General features: G+C 36.6%; 1 protein-coding gene and 1 long non-coding RNA gene across 6 annotated transcripts in view; one reads left to right on the plus strand and one right to left on the minus strand.

Moving 5' to 3' along the window:
* The window catches only part of RGS17 (regulator of G protein signaling 17), a 104,879-nt gene that overhangs the window by 63,373 nt on the left and 24,566 nt on the right, over positions 1–16,940 (plus strand). For 4 of the 5 annotated variants that reach the window (XM_070603296.1, XM_070603298.1, XM_070603297.1 and 1 more), the window contains one exon: positions 12,296–12,439. In XM_070603296.1, the coding sequence (XP_070459397.1) occupies positions 12,296–12,439 (144 nt within the window). Of the gene's footprint in view, positions 1–10,146; positions 10,353–12,295; positions 12,440–16,940 lie in introns of all 5 variants that reach the window. The other variant, XM_070603300.1, reaches the window with a different exon arrangement.
* Positions 1,542–12,402, minus strand: LOC139080833 (uncharacterized). The gene is made up of 3 exons (XR_011535656.1): positions 12,272–12,402; positions 3,817–3,950; positions 1,542–2,869 (listed from the first exon to the last, which is right to left on the minus strand). It is a non-coding gene; the product is annotated as an uncharacterized lncRNA (long non-coding RNA).

Here is a 16,940-nt window from a genome sequence, read left to right on the forward strand (position 1 = left end):
AAAAATGTAGGAACATTCTTATTTTTTCCCCAGAGTTAGGAAATATAAAACAACCATTATATTTATACATGAACATATCAAAATACCAAGCAAATTTTATATGGATTTTTAAGATAAAATATGAGTGGACAAGGAAGCATTGCCGCAAGCAATTCAGGCTCCAATTCTCTAGGTTTCCGGGATATGAGTCTACCCCCATCCTTGATGAGTGACACTTTGGGAAAGGATAAGGAGCATTGTTCAAACTTGTCAGGCATCTTAGAGCTCTAAGAATTGTATGTAAAACTCCCAAATCTCTCCTTTGGGAAAATAGATATTTTTAATAATCAGAGGAATCTTTCACATTCACCATCATCAATAGTCAATATTTAGTGTGCATCTACTCTTGACAGAAAACATTGCTAGATTCCAGGAAAATCAACACATACAAGATATTTTTCTCTCTCTCTCCTTCCTTTAAGAGTTTTACAGTCCTACTGGGGAACAAGATATAAACAAAAAAGATGAATACTGCTATTACTCAATGCTCAAGGACTGGAAATAGGATCTACAAGAGTGCAGAAATTGGTGCAAACAGGAGTTCCCCGTCTCCCTCCCAACTGTGTTTTGAAGAGAGTAGTTAGGTTAGGCAGCACATTTTAAGAACAATAACCTCAGAACTAAGAGAACTAAGATCTTTTCAGACTAAACCATCCATGCAAACTTGAGGCCTCTGTAAAACGCCTTTTTCAAAGAGTTGTCCAGACTTGGCTTGAATGCTCAAGAATTGTTGCCTTGATGCTAACCTCACAGGCAAATTAAAGTCTTATTTGAGTGTAGACAGACTTTCCACACATGGAAGCAAGAGTCTCTTAGTTGCTTCTAGTCATCAATCCATCTTCTAACATTTGGGATTTTACAGAGCAGATCGGTATTCTCTTCTACATGGCATCATTTCAAATATTAGAAAATTATGATTCTGATTATCTGAGTCTTCTCTTCTTTAGAGAAAAAACTTTTGTTCTAAAAGTGGTATTCTGATGAGGTGTTTGTGAGGTTTTTTATTAGCTCTCCTCCTTCTAGTCTTCTGAACCTATTTTGATTTCTTTCTTAAATTGTGGTGACCAGAATTTAACATAACCATTTAGCCAGCCCAGAGAAGACCTCTCACCAGCTTGTTTTAGAAAACATGCTTCTCGTAATGCATTCTAGATTTCCATTAAGTATTTTGTTTACATTGTACTGTTGATTAATACTGAATTTATTGTCTAGTAAATTACCCAGAATTTTTCATACCCTCCTGTTAAGTCGTGTTTCTCCCATCCTGGTTTAATGCAGATTTTTAAATCCAAATGCATATCTTTATATTTATCCTTTTAAACTTTATCTTATTTTATTTTGCTCATTGCTCAAATTGTATAGATTTTTTAATTGAGATATAATTGACATATAACATTGTATAAGTTTAAGGTGTACAGTGTGTTGGTTTGATGCATCTATATACTACAATATGATTACCACTGTATTCTTAGCTAACAACTCCATCACATCACATAATTATCTTTTTTTTTCTTTTTACTGAGGAAGATTCACCCTGAGCTAACATGTGTTGCCAATCTTTTTCTATTTTTTTTTTTTTGTTGCTTGAGGAAGATTTGCCCTGAGCTTACGTTTGTGCCAATCTTCTTCTGTTTTGTATGTTCATCACCACCACAGCATGGTTGCTGACAAGTGATATACATCCACACCCAGGAACCAAACCCAGGCCGCTGAAGCAGAGCATGTCAAACTTAACCACTAGGCCATGGGGCCGGCCTCTCTCATTTCTTTTTTGTAGTGAGAATATTTTAAGCTCTAGTCTCTCAGCAACTTTGAAGTATATAATACATTATTGTTAACTATAACCACAATGCTGTGCAGTAGATCCCCAGAATTATTCATCTTCTAACTGGAAGTTTATACCTTTTAACCAACATTTCCCCATTTCCCCTGACCCACCAGCCCCTGCTAACCATCATTCTACTCTCTGTTTCTATGAGTTCAGCTTTTTTAAATTCCACATATATGTGAGACCATACAATATTTGTCTTTCTCTGCCTGGCGTATCTCACTTAGCATAATGCCCTCAAGGTCCATCTATGTTGTCGCAAATGACAAGATTTTCTTCTTTTTCATGTCTGAATAAAATTCCATTGTACGCATACCACATCTTCTTTATCCATTCATCCATTGGCAAACACTTTGGTGGTTTCCATGTCTTTGCTATTGTGAATAATGCTACAGTAAACATGGGAGTGCGGGTATCTTTTCTATATCCTGTTTTCAGTTCCTTTGGACATATACCCAGAAGTGGGATTGCAGGGTCATATGGTATTTCTATTTTTATTTTTTTGAGGAAACTTCATACTGTTTTCCATAGTGGCCGAACCAATTTACATTCTCACCAACAATGCACAAATGTTCTCTTTTCTCCATGTCCTTACTAATACTTGTTATTTCTTTTTCATAGCCTTTCTAACTGGTGTGTGGTGATATCTCATTGTCGTTTTGATTTGCATTTCCCTGATGATTAGTGTTGTTGAGCATCTTTCCATGTATCTGTTAGCCATTTGAATGTCTTCTTTGGAAAAATGTCAATTCAGTTCCTCTGCCCATTTTTTAATTGAATTGTTGTTTTTTGTTATTGAGTTGTATGAGTTCTTTATATGTTTTGGAAATTAACCCCTTTTCGGATATATGGTTTACAAATATTTTCTCCCAGTCTGTAGGTCGCCTTTTCATTTTGTTGATTGTTTCTTTTGCAGTGTAGGAGCTTTTTGGTTGGATGTAGTCCCACTTGTTGATTTTTGCTTTTGTTGTATAAAGATGGTTTTTATCATTGCATCTGATCCTGAAAAGGGGAAAGAAGCAACATGGAATAAAACTGTGTACAGCTGGAAATGAGATCACAATTTTCTCCTCATTTCTTGCAAGATACAAGTAATGAACAACAGAGGAAAAGCCATCTCTGATCGCTACCTCAGATTTATGGATTTTTCTTGTTAATGAATTTGCCTAAGCTTTGACGCGAAAATGATGACGCTGGAGGACTAATCTTTATTCCAAAACATCTTTCCCAGTGCCTCACTATAAGAACCGAATGGTGGCCAGAATGAGAGGAGCATTCTGGGAGGCCACTGCACACGCTCCCAGCCCTTCTCTGTCCCCAGGTCATGGCAGGCTGCTGAGCTCAAAAAGTCTGAAGTCTCAATTTTGTGCACAACTTTTGGCAACTTCTTTGCAAACGAGAACCAATTTCCTTGGCCGAATTCTCCTATATCCTGTGGAATTAAATGGTTTCTTGACAGTCTTTCTCCCTAGAGAGTTGGGGGTAGGGGGAAGAATTGGCCTCCATATACTCAAAAGTGTTTGAGAGTTTCAGTTTCCCGTTATGCATCATTTTGCAGCTTTTTTTCCTTTTCTCCTTTATGACATTAAGAAAATTTGTTTTGCTTAAAACGAGGTTTGGTGAACTCTAGAAAAGTAGAACAGTTATGCAGATTTTCCCTTCTGTATTTACAGATAAACCCCAGCAAATTCCCTTCAGCATCACTGTTTGACAGTGGCATACAGGAAGTACATATAAATAAGGGTTCCAGGATGTGGTCATCCAACACCCAAGAGGGCATGCCGATGTTCGCCATGCTTATTCATCCACCGGCAGATTTCGGAAGGCACTTCCTAAGCTCTGTCACTAAGTAGCTCCCTCACATACTTTTTCTTCCCCAGCTCTGTGTCTCTAATTCTTTGGACAGTGCAGCTATGTAGGAAAATATGATAGCAGACTGTTTTTCTTACACGTAGTTGTATATCAGGCAGCCCAGGAGAAGGTTAGACTCCAAACACAGTTGAGATGCTGACTGCTGGTATTCAGGGACATATACAGATCAGTTAGAAAAATAGAAGCAGCCTGTTCCAAATGGTATGGGAACCTAAACAAAAGAAATCAGTAAGTAGTATTTTTTTTATTATTTACTTATTTATTTATTTAATTTTCTTAAAATTTTTTAAATTTATTTTTAATTGCAGTAACATTGGATTATAACATTATATAGCTTTCAGATGTGCATCATAATATATTCCAAATTCTGTGTAGATTACATCATGTTCACCACCCAAAACTAATTATAGTCCGTCCCCTCACATGTGACCCTAATCACTCCTTTTGCCCTCCCCCCACTTCCCCTATGGTAACCACCAATCCATTCTCCATTGCTATGTGTTTGACTGTTGTTGTTTTTATCTTCAGTAAGTAGTAATTTTTTTCCAGAAGGAAAATGTTTATGGCACAACACACACAATTACCTCAGAAGAGCACAAAGAAGGCATTTACCTGTCTCTTTTTTCAGCTAGCCAAAGGACTCAGAAGACAGTGAAAGATTCTGCAAATCTAATGAACAATATTTGGACCCCTTTACAGTGATTTTAAAGCACAGTGTCTCTAGAGGTTGTCTGGATAAATGGACACCCAAGATAGCATTTCCCTCTGAACTTTTCAAAATTGAATATTTAACGGTGAGAAAATTAAGGTATTCAATTCTCAAGAAAGTTAGTGAATCTTTCTGCAAATTTTTGGGATATAGATAAGGACCTTGGTCTGGTATAAAGCTATATTGTATTTATGTGCGTGTGTGTGTGTTTGTGTTTCTGCAGGAAAAAATTGTAGATAAGTACAAAAGATAATAAAAGAAATACTCCTGTGCCCAATACCCCAATTAACCAAATATTAATAGCTTGTTTTTGCTTCAGATTTTTTTAAAGAAATCATCAGGTAAAGTTAAAATCTTTTCTTCTCCAATCACATTCCCGTCATTATCCAGTAACATCCATAGCCATGGATCTAGTTCCTGTTTTTATAACTTTGCTATATATATTATCCAGAAAACATATGACATTGTTTGATATACTTATGAAAATTATATTAATAGTAGAGGCTGTATTTAATATTTTGCGGCTGTTTTTTTCCATTCAACATTGTTTTGCAATCTCCCCAAGATGATTTATGTAGATCTGAGTTGTTCATTTTAAAAGTTGTTTTTTTTTTGTTTTTTGTTCCTTTGGGGTTTTTCTTTTGCTGAGGAAGATTTGCCTTGAGCTAACATCGGTTGTCAATCTTCTTCTTTATTTTCGGCTTGAGGAAGATTTGCCCTGAGCTAAAATCTGTGCCAATCTTCCTCTATTTTGTATGTGGGTCACCACCACAGCCTGGCCACCAATAGGTGGTGTGATGAGTGGTGTAGGTCTGTGCCTGGGAACCGAACCTGGACTGCTGGAGCAGAGCATGCTGGACTAATCACTAAGCCATAGGGACAGCCTTTTAAGTGCTATTTTATATGTCATCATGTAACAATATTTAGATTTTTATTCATTCCTGAAAAGATGAAAATATGGATTGTTTCCAGTTTAATGTATTAAAAATACTGTAATTTATGTCTTCATATGTGTATGTGAAAGTTTCTCCAATGTATAAACATGAAAATGGAATTTGTCATGGGTTATGTATATTGTTAACTACATTGTTATGTAGTCAATATTGTTCTTCAAAATGATTATATGACAGATTTTCATTTACCCAATCCTTTCCCAAATTTGGTATTGTGCAACCTTTTAACTGTGGGACATTTAGACGTGAAATAGTTTTTATTTGAATTTCCCTGATTTCTAGTTTTGAGCATGTATTCTTCTAATTTGGAGTATTTATATTTTCCTCTTCTATAAACTGCCTGCACATTTCCTTTGCCCATTTTTCTATTAGGTAATTTGTATTTTTAAATTGTGATGTGTTACCTATATATTATAATAATAATCCTTTTTTATCTTCTACTCTGGTTCTCATTTTTAACTTTACTTATGTTCTCCTTATGTGTTCAAGGGCTTTTGACAAATTGGACTATATCAAAAATAATCTTTTCCTTTTTGGCTTGCTCTTGTAAAAGAGCCTTTTCCTGCCCTGAAGCAACACAAACATTCTTTTATAATTTCTTACCACAGTTTTATAATTCGTTTGTAACACCAATCTCTAATTCATTTGCAGTTTATTTTTTGTGTGTTGTAACTTAGAGAAAATATTACAATTTTCATATAAAAATCTAATTGTCTCAACACCACTTATTGAATTTTTTTCCTGAATGATAATAGAAGCCTCTCTAATTTAAACCATGATTGCATCTATGCCTGAGTCTGTCTCAGCTCTACAAATTCCATTCTGTTGGTTTACTTCTGTATCCCATGCCACTGTCACACTATCCTAAATAGGACAGTTGTATATTATTGATATGATACTGGTAGGACAAGTCCCTCCACTTGTTCTTATTTTTAGAAAGATCTTGTTTATTCATTGCCCTTTATTCTTCTATATAAATTTTAGAATCCATTTGTTGAGTTCCATGAATGATTCAATTAGAATTTTTATTACAATCATATTGAATTTATAAAATAATTTGAGGCCATTAACATTTTAAAGATATTCAGTTTTCCCATTTGAGAAAATAACCTATCTCTGTATTCAGGTGTTATTTTATGTTTGTTTGTTTTGCTGAGAAAAATTTGCCCTAGGCTAACGTGTTGCCAATCTTCCTCTTTTTGTATGTGAGCCATTACCACAGTATGGCCACTGACAAGTGGTGTAGGTCCTCACTAAGGAGCTGAACCTGGGCTGCCAAAGCAGAGCACACCAAACTTAACCACTAGGCCACTGGGGCTGGCCCTATTATATGTTTTTTGATGAAGCTTTGTAATATTTCCATAAATTTCTCACACAACTTTTGTTAGAAATTTTACCAGTTTCTTTTTTTGTTTTTGCAATTCATTTGAATTATGCTTTCTTTCTTTGATATATTCCAATTAGTAATAGTCTATTAGAAATATATTGATTTTTGAAGCTTGACTTGGTATCCATCTTGAACTGTCTATAATGAATCTCTTGGACTTTCTTTGTAGACAATCATATCACCTGTAAATATTAAAATTTGTGTTTTCCTTTCCAACCCTTATTTACTTTTTCTTATTTGATTACATTGGCTAGGAAATTAATAATTTTTTTTTCTAAAGATTGGCACCTAGGCTAACAACTGTTGCCAATCTTTTTTTTTTTTTTTCTGCTTTGTTTCCCAAAGTGCCTCCTGCCCCCATGCCCCCCCGCCCCCCGCACATAGTTGTATATCCTAGTTGCAGGTCCTTCTAGTTGTGGGATGTGGGACACCACCTCAACATGGCCTGACGAGCAGTGCCATGTCTGCGCCCAGGATCCGAACCCTGGGCCGCCACAGCGGAGTGCGTGAACTTAACCACTCGGCCACGGAGCCGGCCCCAGAGATTAATAATTTTGAATGTTGCGTGTGATAGACTTTGTTGTATTTTTCTTGTCATTAATGAGATTGCTTGTAAAATTCACCATTCAGCAAATTTTTTGCGTACCTACTATGTGCCAGGCATTGTTACAACAATGAACGAAATAGACAAAAATCTTTACATTCATGAAACTTATTTTCTAGTTGGTTAGACAAACAAATGCATAACACTTGTAGTATGACCCATGATGGTACATAATACAGAGACAAATTAAATAGGAAAGGGAGTGGAGTGAGAGACTTGTGATTTTAAATAAGGTAGCAAGGGAGGGTTTCATTGAGAATGTAACATGCGAGTAAAGAGTTGAAGGAGTCAAGCCCTGAGTGTGGAACAGCAAGTGCAAAGGCCCTGACAACATGATTGTACCAAGTGTGGTTGAGGAGCAGCAAGGAGGCCACCATGAGTGAGGAGGAGAGGAAAAGACCTGCATTCAGAGAAGTGAGGAAGGACCAGATTGCAAAAACTTTGGCTTTTACTTTTAGTAAAATGAGAAGACACTGGAAGATTTTGAGTGGATTTTGGTGGAAGATTCTTTGCTGAAATCATCTACTTATGTTTTAAAAGACTCACTTTTGGCTGTTGGGCTGAGAATAGAATAGAAGGAGGAAGAGATGAGGAGTGGAAGCAACAGAGGGGAGTGGAGACCAGTTGACAGGACTCACATTTGCTGATGTGGGCTGAACAAGATAGAGGAGTTGAGGATGACTCCAAAGTGTTTTTGGTGTGAATAATTATAAAGATGAGGCTTTTAATTTACTGAAAGTGGGGAAACTGTGGGAGGAACAGGTTTTGAGGGGAAGATAAGAGGGTCAGGTTAGATCATGTTATGTTTGAGATGCCAAGTTGAGAAAGCTGAGTGGAGATGTAAGTACGTAGTGGAACATATGAGTCCTGAATTCAGGAAAACCATCTTTACTGGCCATGTAAATTTGGGGATTTTGAACAGAAAACTGGTTAGCTCAATACAAGTCTCAATGAGTTCACCAAAGAAAAGACAGAGTTATAAGGATAGAGTATTATGGCCATCCAAAATTGGAGGTGAGGGAGATAAAAAGGAAATAAAACAGACTGAGAAGAAGTGACCTGTAAGATAGAAAGAAAATGCTGAGTGTGATGCCAGGAAGTCAAGAGAAGAAAGTATTTCAAAGAGCATGGAGTGATCACTCCAGATGTATCAGATGCTGCTGATGGGCCCAAAAGATGAGGATAAAATGACTCTTAGATTGAACATAATGGGGACAGTGTGATGTTTACAAGAAAGAGTGTTAGCGGAGGAGCAGGGCAACTGTCCCATTTTCCTAATTTATGCAGTCTTCAATTTATTTCTCCCAGCCCTGGTGGTCTAGTGGTTAAGATTTGGTGCTTTTACTGCCACAGCCTGAGGTTGTTTCCCAGTCAGGGAACCACACCACCCATCTGTCAGTTGTCATACTGTGGCAGCTGCATGTTGCTATGATGCTGAAAGCTATGCCACCAGGATTTCAAATACCAGCAGGGTCACCCATGATGGATGGGTTTCAGTGGAGCTTTCAGATTAAGACAGACTAGGAAGAACGACCTGGCCACCCACTTCCAAATAATTGTCCAGGAAAACCCTATGAATAGCAGTGGAACATTGTCTGATATAGTGCCAGAAAGTGAGAGAATGGCACAAAAAGACCAGGCAGGGTTCCACTCTGCTGTCAACAGGGTCACTAGGAGTGGCAATCGACTCCATAACACTAACAACAAAAATTTATTTCTAGACTGTTTCTAAACAGAAAAATGGGGTTTTATTTTAGCCAGTCATTAATTAAGTTCAGCATCATATTTTATCAATTTCAATAATTTTATTTTGGTAATTTTAATTTTATTATATTTAATTTAATTTCAGTATCAATTTAATTGCTTCTTATATTCCCCTCCTTCCCCTTAATTTTTTCTTCTGACTGACGTAGATTCCAACATGAATTTGAGTTTTTATGTCAGAAATAATCTTCACTCTTGAATTTTTGCTTAGCTGAATATAAAATTGTAGGATGATAGCTTTTTTCTCTCAGCGCTTGGAAAACATTACTCCATTGTCCGTTGTCTTCTGGCATCTGATATCACCCATGAAAAGTCTGCTGTCAGTACGTGTTACTCCTCCTTAGGTAATTCAGCTTTTTTCTTTATCTTGGATTTCTGTGGTTTTGCTATACTGTGCATAAGCATGGATTTACTTTTGTTCCTATTTTATTAATCCTACTCAGTTGTGGTGTGCTCTTTCAATGTGAGGATTTGTATTGTCTTGTTTTCTTCCAATTCTGGAAAGTCCTCAGCCAACTTCCCTGACAATTGGTTACTTGTCTCTTTATAATGAAAATCTTCTTGGACACATATTGGAGTCTTTCAATGTTACTGCTGTCCTTGTCTCAATTATCTTTGTACATTTCATCTTTTTATCTCTGTTTGCTGAATTCTTGGTCTGTTCCTTGGTGCTATCACTTGCTGTCTTTGGGGTTGCTTGGGGGAAGAGATTATTCCATCTGAATCTTTTTAATGTCTACGTGTTTTGTTTTTACATTTCTTCATTCTGTCTTTTCTTGTTTTATATTAGCCTAGATTGTTTTTATAATTTCTTGTTCTCTTACATGAATGCTTTTCTTTCCTTTATCACATTTTTTATCTGAAACATATGCTTTATTAAACTAATTGTAGGTGATTCTGGTATTTGCATTTGATCCGAAGTATGTTCATTTCCTGATCGTTGAGTTGGCTGTCTGTTTTCTAGCGTTAATTTGGATTTTTTGCTTTCAGGCAATGCCTTGAGTGAGAGGTGTATTTCTGGCCCTCCCTTACTCTCCATAAAGGATGTTCTTCACTAGTCTCCACTAGTTCCTCAAGACCCCCAGTCCCAAAGTAGCTCTTTCGTCGACATCTCCGGATTCCTTCCCATCTAGCAATAATTTTGACATGTCCTGACCCAGTCACTGAATCCAGTCACCATGGGCTTCTTGACCTAGGTTGGTCTGGATGGCTTTCTCTGCATTCTCTCTCTCCTGCAGCTAGGTACCATTGTATCGTACAGGTGGTTTTTTCAGCATCCTTTTATGCATGATGGAAACACAGCCCCTGATTTTATGGAGGTAGTTTGGAATCTGGGCTCCTACTACTCATAGTGGAGCATTTTATGCCTCACAGGATTATGGGACCTTTGCACCTTTCTGTTCCCTTCCCTGAATTACAAAATGGCTGTAGTTTTAACCCCGTTTACTGACCATTGTGGTTCCCTGCTCTGTTTCTGGTCTAAAGAGATGTTTACCTTGTTTGCAAGACAACAATATTTTTTAAAAGTATCTATCATTGTATTCAGAACTGAAAATATAAATTTTTAATATCTAGTGTCACTTTATTCACCTTTTTTCTTATAATATGTTGTCATTCCAAATATACCTCATAAGTAACTCATGCATACTGTAGGCGCTCTATAAATATTTTGATTTATTAATTAGGTGTTTCTTAGAATGATTAAAAATCCTGACGTAAAATCCCAACTGGAAAGTGCATAATCCCTTTGTAGACAAAATATATAACTTTACAATAAAAATTTTTATAAGAATTTGCCCCAAAGACGGAACGCTTTCGATTTGGAAATTAAAAATTAAAAGCAAGATGAAACACAATACTAACATATTTAGACAATGATCCCTGGACTGGTGGTGTTTACAGACCAAGGGCCACCTGCACCCTGTGGCCTTAAGACCATCTGACATTCAGTTAAGAGAATTATATACCTAATAGCCTCTTAGACTGGAAATGCTGCAAGAATATATAAGCAACAGCCTCTGAAAAATTTTAAACTACTTTCATTACATGAACACAGGAAAATAAAATTTAATACATATTTTATTCTCCAATTTAAAGAAAAATCAATGCTTAAAATGTAATTTTTAAAGCATGAGCTCACAATACCAAAATAACACAAACCACTTTATATTTTTAATTCGTATTACTCTCAGTCATCCATATGACAATATGTATATGATTTACATATGTTGCATATTTACAAAAATCATCATTCAGTAGAATTCATTCCTTTTTCTAAGTCATGCTAAATTAGATATTATTCTACTGAAACAAAACTTTATTTTTTATCCTTAACAAAGTCCTAGGTCTGGATTGGTCTTAAAATAGGTGACAACTCTTTGGCCTGATTTCTAAGGTCACAGGTAGGACATCCTCTACCCCAGTATTTTTCTCATCTGCCATGATATACAAATTACACAGAAGTAATTTCCCTGGATTTGATGACTCTTTTATCTTTCCACAATTGTCTACTAAATGAAAATAAATTTTGGGTGTGGAGGAAAGGGAGGTCATGCCTTTGCAACATTGAGAACTAACAGAGAATAAGACACTTTGCTAATATTATCAAGAATAGGCTCCTGGAGGGTGAGTCAGAAGTGCCAATAAGGAGATTGGGTGTTTTAAAAGGAGGTGAGAACACAAAAGTAAACTTGATCTTCCTCATAATATTATATTTAGTTAGAAACCTTGCAATGATGATTTGTAAAGCTCAATTAACCTTACTGTAAACAACAGTGGAGAACAGAGTCATATACACCTGTATGATCATTTAAAGGTGTTCACAAAGGAAAGCAGATGAAATCATCCTTGAGTAAAGAAGGAAGTTAAAAATAAATTTTCAAACCTTATCATATTTACCTTACCAACTGGTTTTGATTACACGGCAACATTGTCTTTATAATTTTATGTAGCAGATAGTGGTAGAAGTTTGTCCCCAAAGCTTTTAGGATAGTCTCCTAAAAGATTTTCTGGAGAATTGCTAATTTTATTATTCGTTTTTTATCTTTTCCCCCCTTTCATTAAATTATGCTTCTCTCAGAATAGGCAACTTATCTCTATTGTAATTTTTTCGTACCTTATGTTTTCTCTCTTCTTTCAGCCATTCGGGTACTGAAGTAGCTGAGATGCGAAAAAGGCAGCAGTCACAAAATGAGGGAACACCTGCTGTGTCTCAAGCGCCTGGAAACCAGAGGCCCAACAACACATGTTGCTTTTGTTGGTGCTGTTGCTGCAGCTGCTCCTGGTATGTCCTGTTGTCTTTATGATGCCACACCTGAGCTGAGTAATAACTGGAGTGAACGCACATGTCAGTTCTTGGGGTCATAGAAATTCTCAATCTGTCTTTGTTTTTCCTTTATAAGTAGGAATTATTGGAGCCCATCGTTGATTTCATGCAGCCATTTCCATAAACAAAATATAATATGTCCTCAGAATTTATGTTTAAATTCATAGTAAGGTAAAGAATTAAAAATTATTTTATATCATGTTTTTCTCCATCCATGCTTCTTAAAGCTATAGGTAAAAATAAGATTATGGTTATATATTTATTTAACAATACACAGTATTCTCCAATGTTACAGAAGGTGAAAGAACATTAAGATAATATCTAGTAGTATTGTATGTAGTATTCAGTGAAAGTGTTTCAGTTATGTGCTATTTCATAGGGTGTTGATCATTCAGTCACAGAGCCAGAAAATTATGAGTCAGAGGGGCAACCTCAGCCACATACTCTTGACAAAGGACAGAGAAGGAAGTGCCACAGACTCATGTCCATGAATCTAAAAGGCCAAGGGCTATGATGGATATGAAGGCCAAGTCAATTAATTAAAAACTGTGAACACAGAGCCAGAGAACCTGCTTTCCATTACAGTCTCATCACTGACACCCTCTATGACATCATACAAAGTTGTAATCCCTGTTTTTTGGTATTCTCATTGTCAAAATAATGGAGAGTTAAGCAAGTTGATTCCCAAGGTCCCATCTAACACCAAATGTCCATGATTTGGGCACCTCAGAAAACCTGCTCCAGTTCCAGACTCCCAAAGTGCCTTCAAATAAGAAAATCAGTAAGACCTAGAGTCCTAAGATTTATGCAGATGAGATTCTTCAGGGGGATGCTAGACTCAGTGGAACTTTCCATAGAACCATAAATTGTGAGGTCCTTTAAGATCCAGTTCACTAGTGGATCTTCTGGATTAGCAGTGGTCTTCTGGATCTCTCTGGCCTATTTGAGAACCCTAAAGAAAGTCCCAAATGCTTCAGTCATCTTGTTGTGTATGATCCCTACCATTTTCCAACATCCATCAAGGTTATTGTTATGATATGTAACGTTCTATCATTGTGCCCCAAAGACAACAGGAAACGTGTCATGCTACAGTGGTGACCCTGGTGTTGAAGCAGCTCTGGCTCCTCTAGAGAACTTCATTTCCAGAAAACCATCAGATATTATAGTAATTTGAAAGGTTTAGAGTGGTTTTTATCAATATCAAAATTGCTTCAAAGATGATGATTCTTTGTTAGGGAAAGTCAGATGTGATTTCTTTTCTTTCATTCTTAAGCCTTAATTATTTCAGGTGGAGAAAACAGAGTTCAAGAGGAGGGAAATATTTCAATAAAACTGTGTATTTTTTTTATCACTCCTGAAGAGATCATCTAGCTGTAGTCTTAATCCATGAAATACAGCGTAGCGACTTAATGTGCTGATTCTGAAGTCAGACTTCCTGGGTTCAAGTCTTGTCCTCATCCCTCACTGTCTGTTTGACTTTCAGTGAGTGACTTAGTGTCCTCAGGTTCCTTATCTGTCAAATGACAGTAATAAGAATCCCAACCTCATAAGGTTGTTGTAAACATTAAGTGAAGTAAAACACATATGAGCTAAGAACAGTGCTTAACACATAGTGTGCATTTAATAAGAGTTAGCTCACTGGGCTATGGAACACTTCATCTTGGAAAAATAGATCTTTTTAAAGAGGAGCTGGCTTGAAATAATATACATTAAAAAAATATCAGCTTGTGGATATATACAAAAAATTATCTTGGAATGTATAAAACATCGCAAATACATTGTTACACAGGGTTGAAGATTACACTTCTCTTTCTCATTTGCACTCTGCTGTGTTCCAGTAATCAGTATATGATTTCATTTACCTGCCAAAACTTATTTCTGAATTGCTTCAGAATTAAAACACCAAAACAGAGAGAGTACTGAAGTTCTGTTGCACTATATTCATTGCTGTCCATCAGGCATTTAGTAAAATTTGCTCTTATCTGTCCTCAGATATTTAGTGAGACTTACTTTTATTAATTCTTAAAGTGCATATTAAATAATAAGATATTCAATGTGATCTCATGAGCATCAGATTGTCACAGAACACAGACTATGGATCGAGAACAAAACAGCCTTTGGATGCTGCGTTTAACTCTCCACACCTCTAGAGTGATATGTATTTGGACCCCAAACACGAGGTGCAATGGATGAGAGCTCTATTAGTTCTGAACTAGAGTATCGTTGTCAAGAACTGTGTTTGTTAACAATGAGTCATAGATACCTGAGTCTAGGCCATAAAATGCACAGTCTATAAATTTATAAGTCTTCTATATATGACAAATGATAGGTAATTTCTAATGTAAACAACTTGTGAACAAATGAAAGTTAAATTGTCTTGAACTATGGATTTTAATTGTGACTATGTTATCTCATTGCAAATGAAAATGTCCTTTACACATGCATTTTTAAAATATTATTTTTGTACTTTGAGATTAGGAAAAAAGTTATAAAGGCTTATAAGAATGAAAAAAAAGAAAGAAAGAAAGAAATGTTCTTCAAATTTTCCAGGCTAGGTCAAAGGAGCAGAACAAAAAGAAACACTAAAAAATGCAAGTTAGGGATTAAAAAAAGTTAGAAGTCCAAGTATGAAGTAACTGTCATTCGTGAATAGGAGCTGTTGTCACGTAGCTGACTTTACCTCCTTTTAAGGAAGCAGAGTGTTGGGAAAATAAGTTTGTGTATCTAGCAATAAATATAAATACCTCACCCTAGCCTCACCTGTCATGGGTTTTTTAAACAATATAATATTTCCCTCAAATTTGCATTTTTCATTCTTATTTCATTGTGAGCTCTTCCCCCATTTTTAAATTTATTCCTATCTTTATAAAATTACCACTATGCTTTATTTGGGGGGGATGATACAAAGATTAAGTATATAACTGCTGAATAGTTCCACAGTTTCCTTCAAAAATCTAAAAAATTAGGATTTACTTCACAGTGACTCATTAAGCTGATCTGTTCTCTGTCAAGGAACCACTTCCTTCCCCAAATCACTCTCTATCTCCCTTTTCTCCCCACAGCCCTCCACTCTAAGAAGAGAAAACAAGAGAATGAGGTTTAGACCATTTAACCTGTCTTACATAAAAGAGTCATGGCTGCCTGAGACTGGGCCATAAAATGGACAGTCTGTAAATGTGCAAGTCCTTCTATATGTGGGACTAAGCTGTTCCTGACCAGGAGAAGAGAGAGTTTTGTCAAGACCACTTGTCTAGAGGTTCAAGCTTGCCACTGGCAAACTTAATGCTCCTCTTCTCTCAGGAGTCAAACAGAATGGCCTGCCTCCTCAGGTAGTTAACTCTATTCCCTTTTCTTTATGAGAAGGAAAGCTTTGAAAGATGTGGGCTCCTCACTAAACTTCCATCACCAGGACAGCATAAGTTAGTGAGGTCATTCAGACGCTCGCACGTGAGACAACACATGGGAAAGTGCATTCGTTGCAAACTAGAAACTGCCGTGTGCTCACAAAAATGAGTGCCTCAAAAACGAGATAGAAAGGCAGAGCTTTCAAAATTTATTTCAAGCTTAAAGCTAATTTCCAAATTGTCCCATGAACCCTCTCCTAATATCAAGGGTTATATTAAAATAACCCGGACTATTTATCTTCAAATAAAATCTTCTAATGGGTGGTGCTACTCCATCCATGTTTTAATTCCTCATTTCTCCTGGTGGCATCCTATCAAGCAAGACAGATTTCTACATTTGTTCATAAAAATTAGAACTCAGGAGACTTAAGCTATCATCTCTCCAAAAAGTTCCCCTTGACTTCTCAGGCCACTTCGTGGTGGTGAGGGGATGGTTCTGGGGCTGTGGGGGCCTGAAGTATTCCTGGCCACAGCCCAGAGCCCACCATGTGCAGCTGTTTTACATATTAGACTTAGGTATAGGCTTTTGTTTGAAAGAAAAAAGTGCCCTCGCTAAAAAACTAATGTTTGGAAAATGCTGTGTCTGATTCTACAGAGGAGGAAACTGAAGGCTTGTCTACTGTCACTAAGCTCGTGAGTGACAGAAGGGGGACTAAAACGCAAGCCTCTTAATATCCAGTCCATTGTTTCGTCTACTTTGAGATGACACTTCCAAACTTTTCATTTCCAGATTTGATATGAACCGTTTCCAAAGCTTCTTACTTTGCAAACTCTTCAAGAATTACATCAAATACAACTTTTCAAACTGAATTCACAATTTCATGCACTACTGGGTATTGCCTACAAGATTTGGCCCACTGCACCGGATAGTCTTCATTCTTCTCAGAAGAAATTGGTCACGGACTGAATTTAGTAAATTAACTAGCCCAGTGAAGGCTAAAATTGTCTCCCTTCTGGACACATTAGTTCCCAGAGTTCCCAGACCATGGGACAGAGCTGACTACATAAAAGTTATGCACTTCACAAGCACATGCTTTTGGTTGCCCCTCCCTCCA

This window comes from Equus przewalskii, chromosome 32, assembly GCF_037783145.1.
Source record: "Equus przewalskii isolate Varuska chromosome 32, EquPr2, whole genome shotgun sequence".
NCBI classification, from domain to species: Eukaryota; Metazoa; Chordata; class Mammalia; order Perissodactyla; family Equidae; genus Equus; species Equus przewalskii.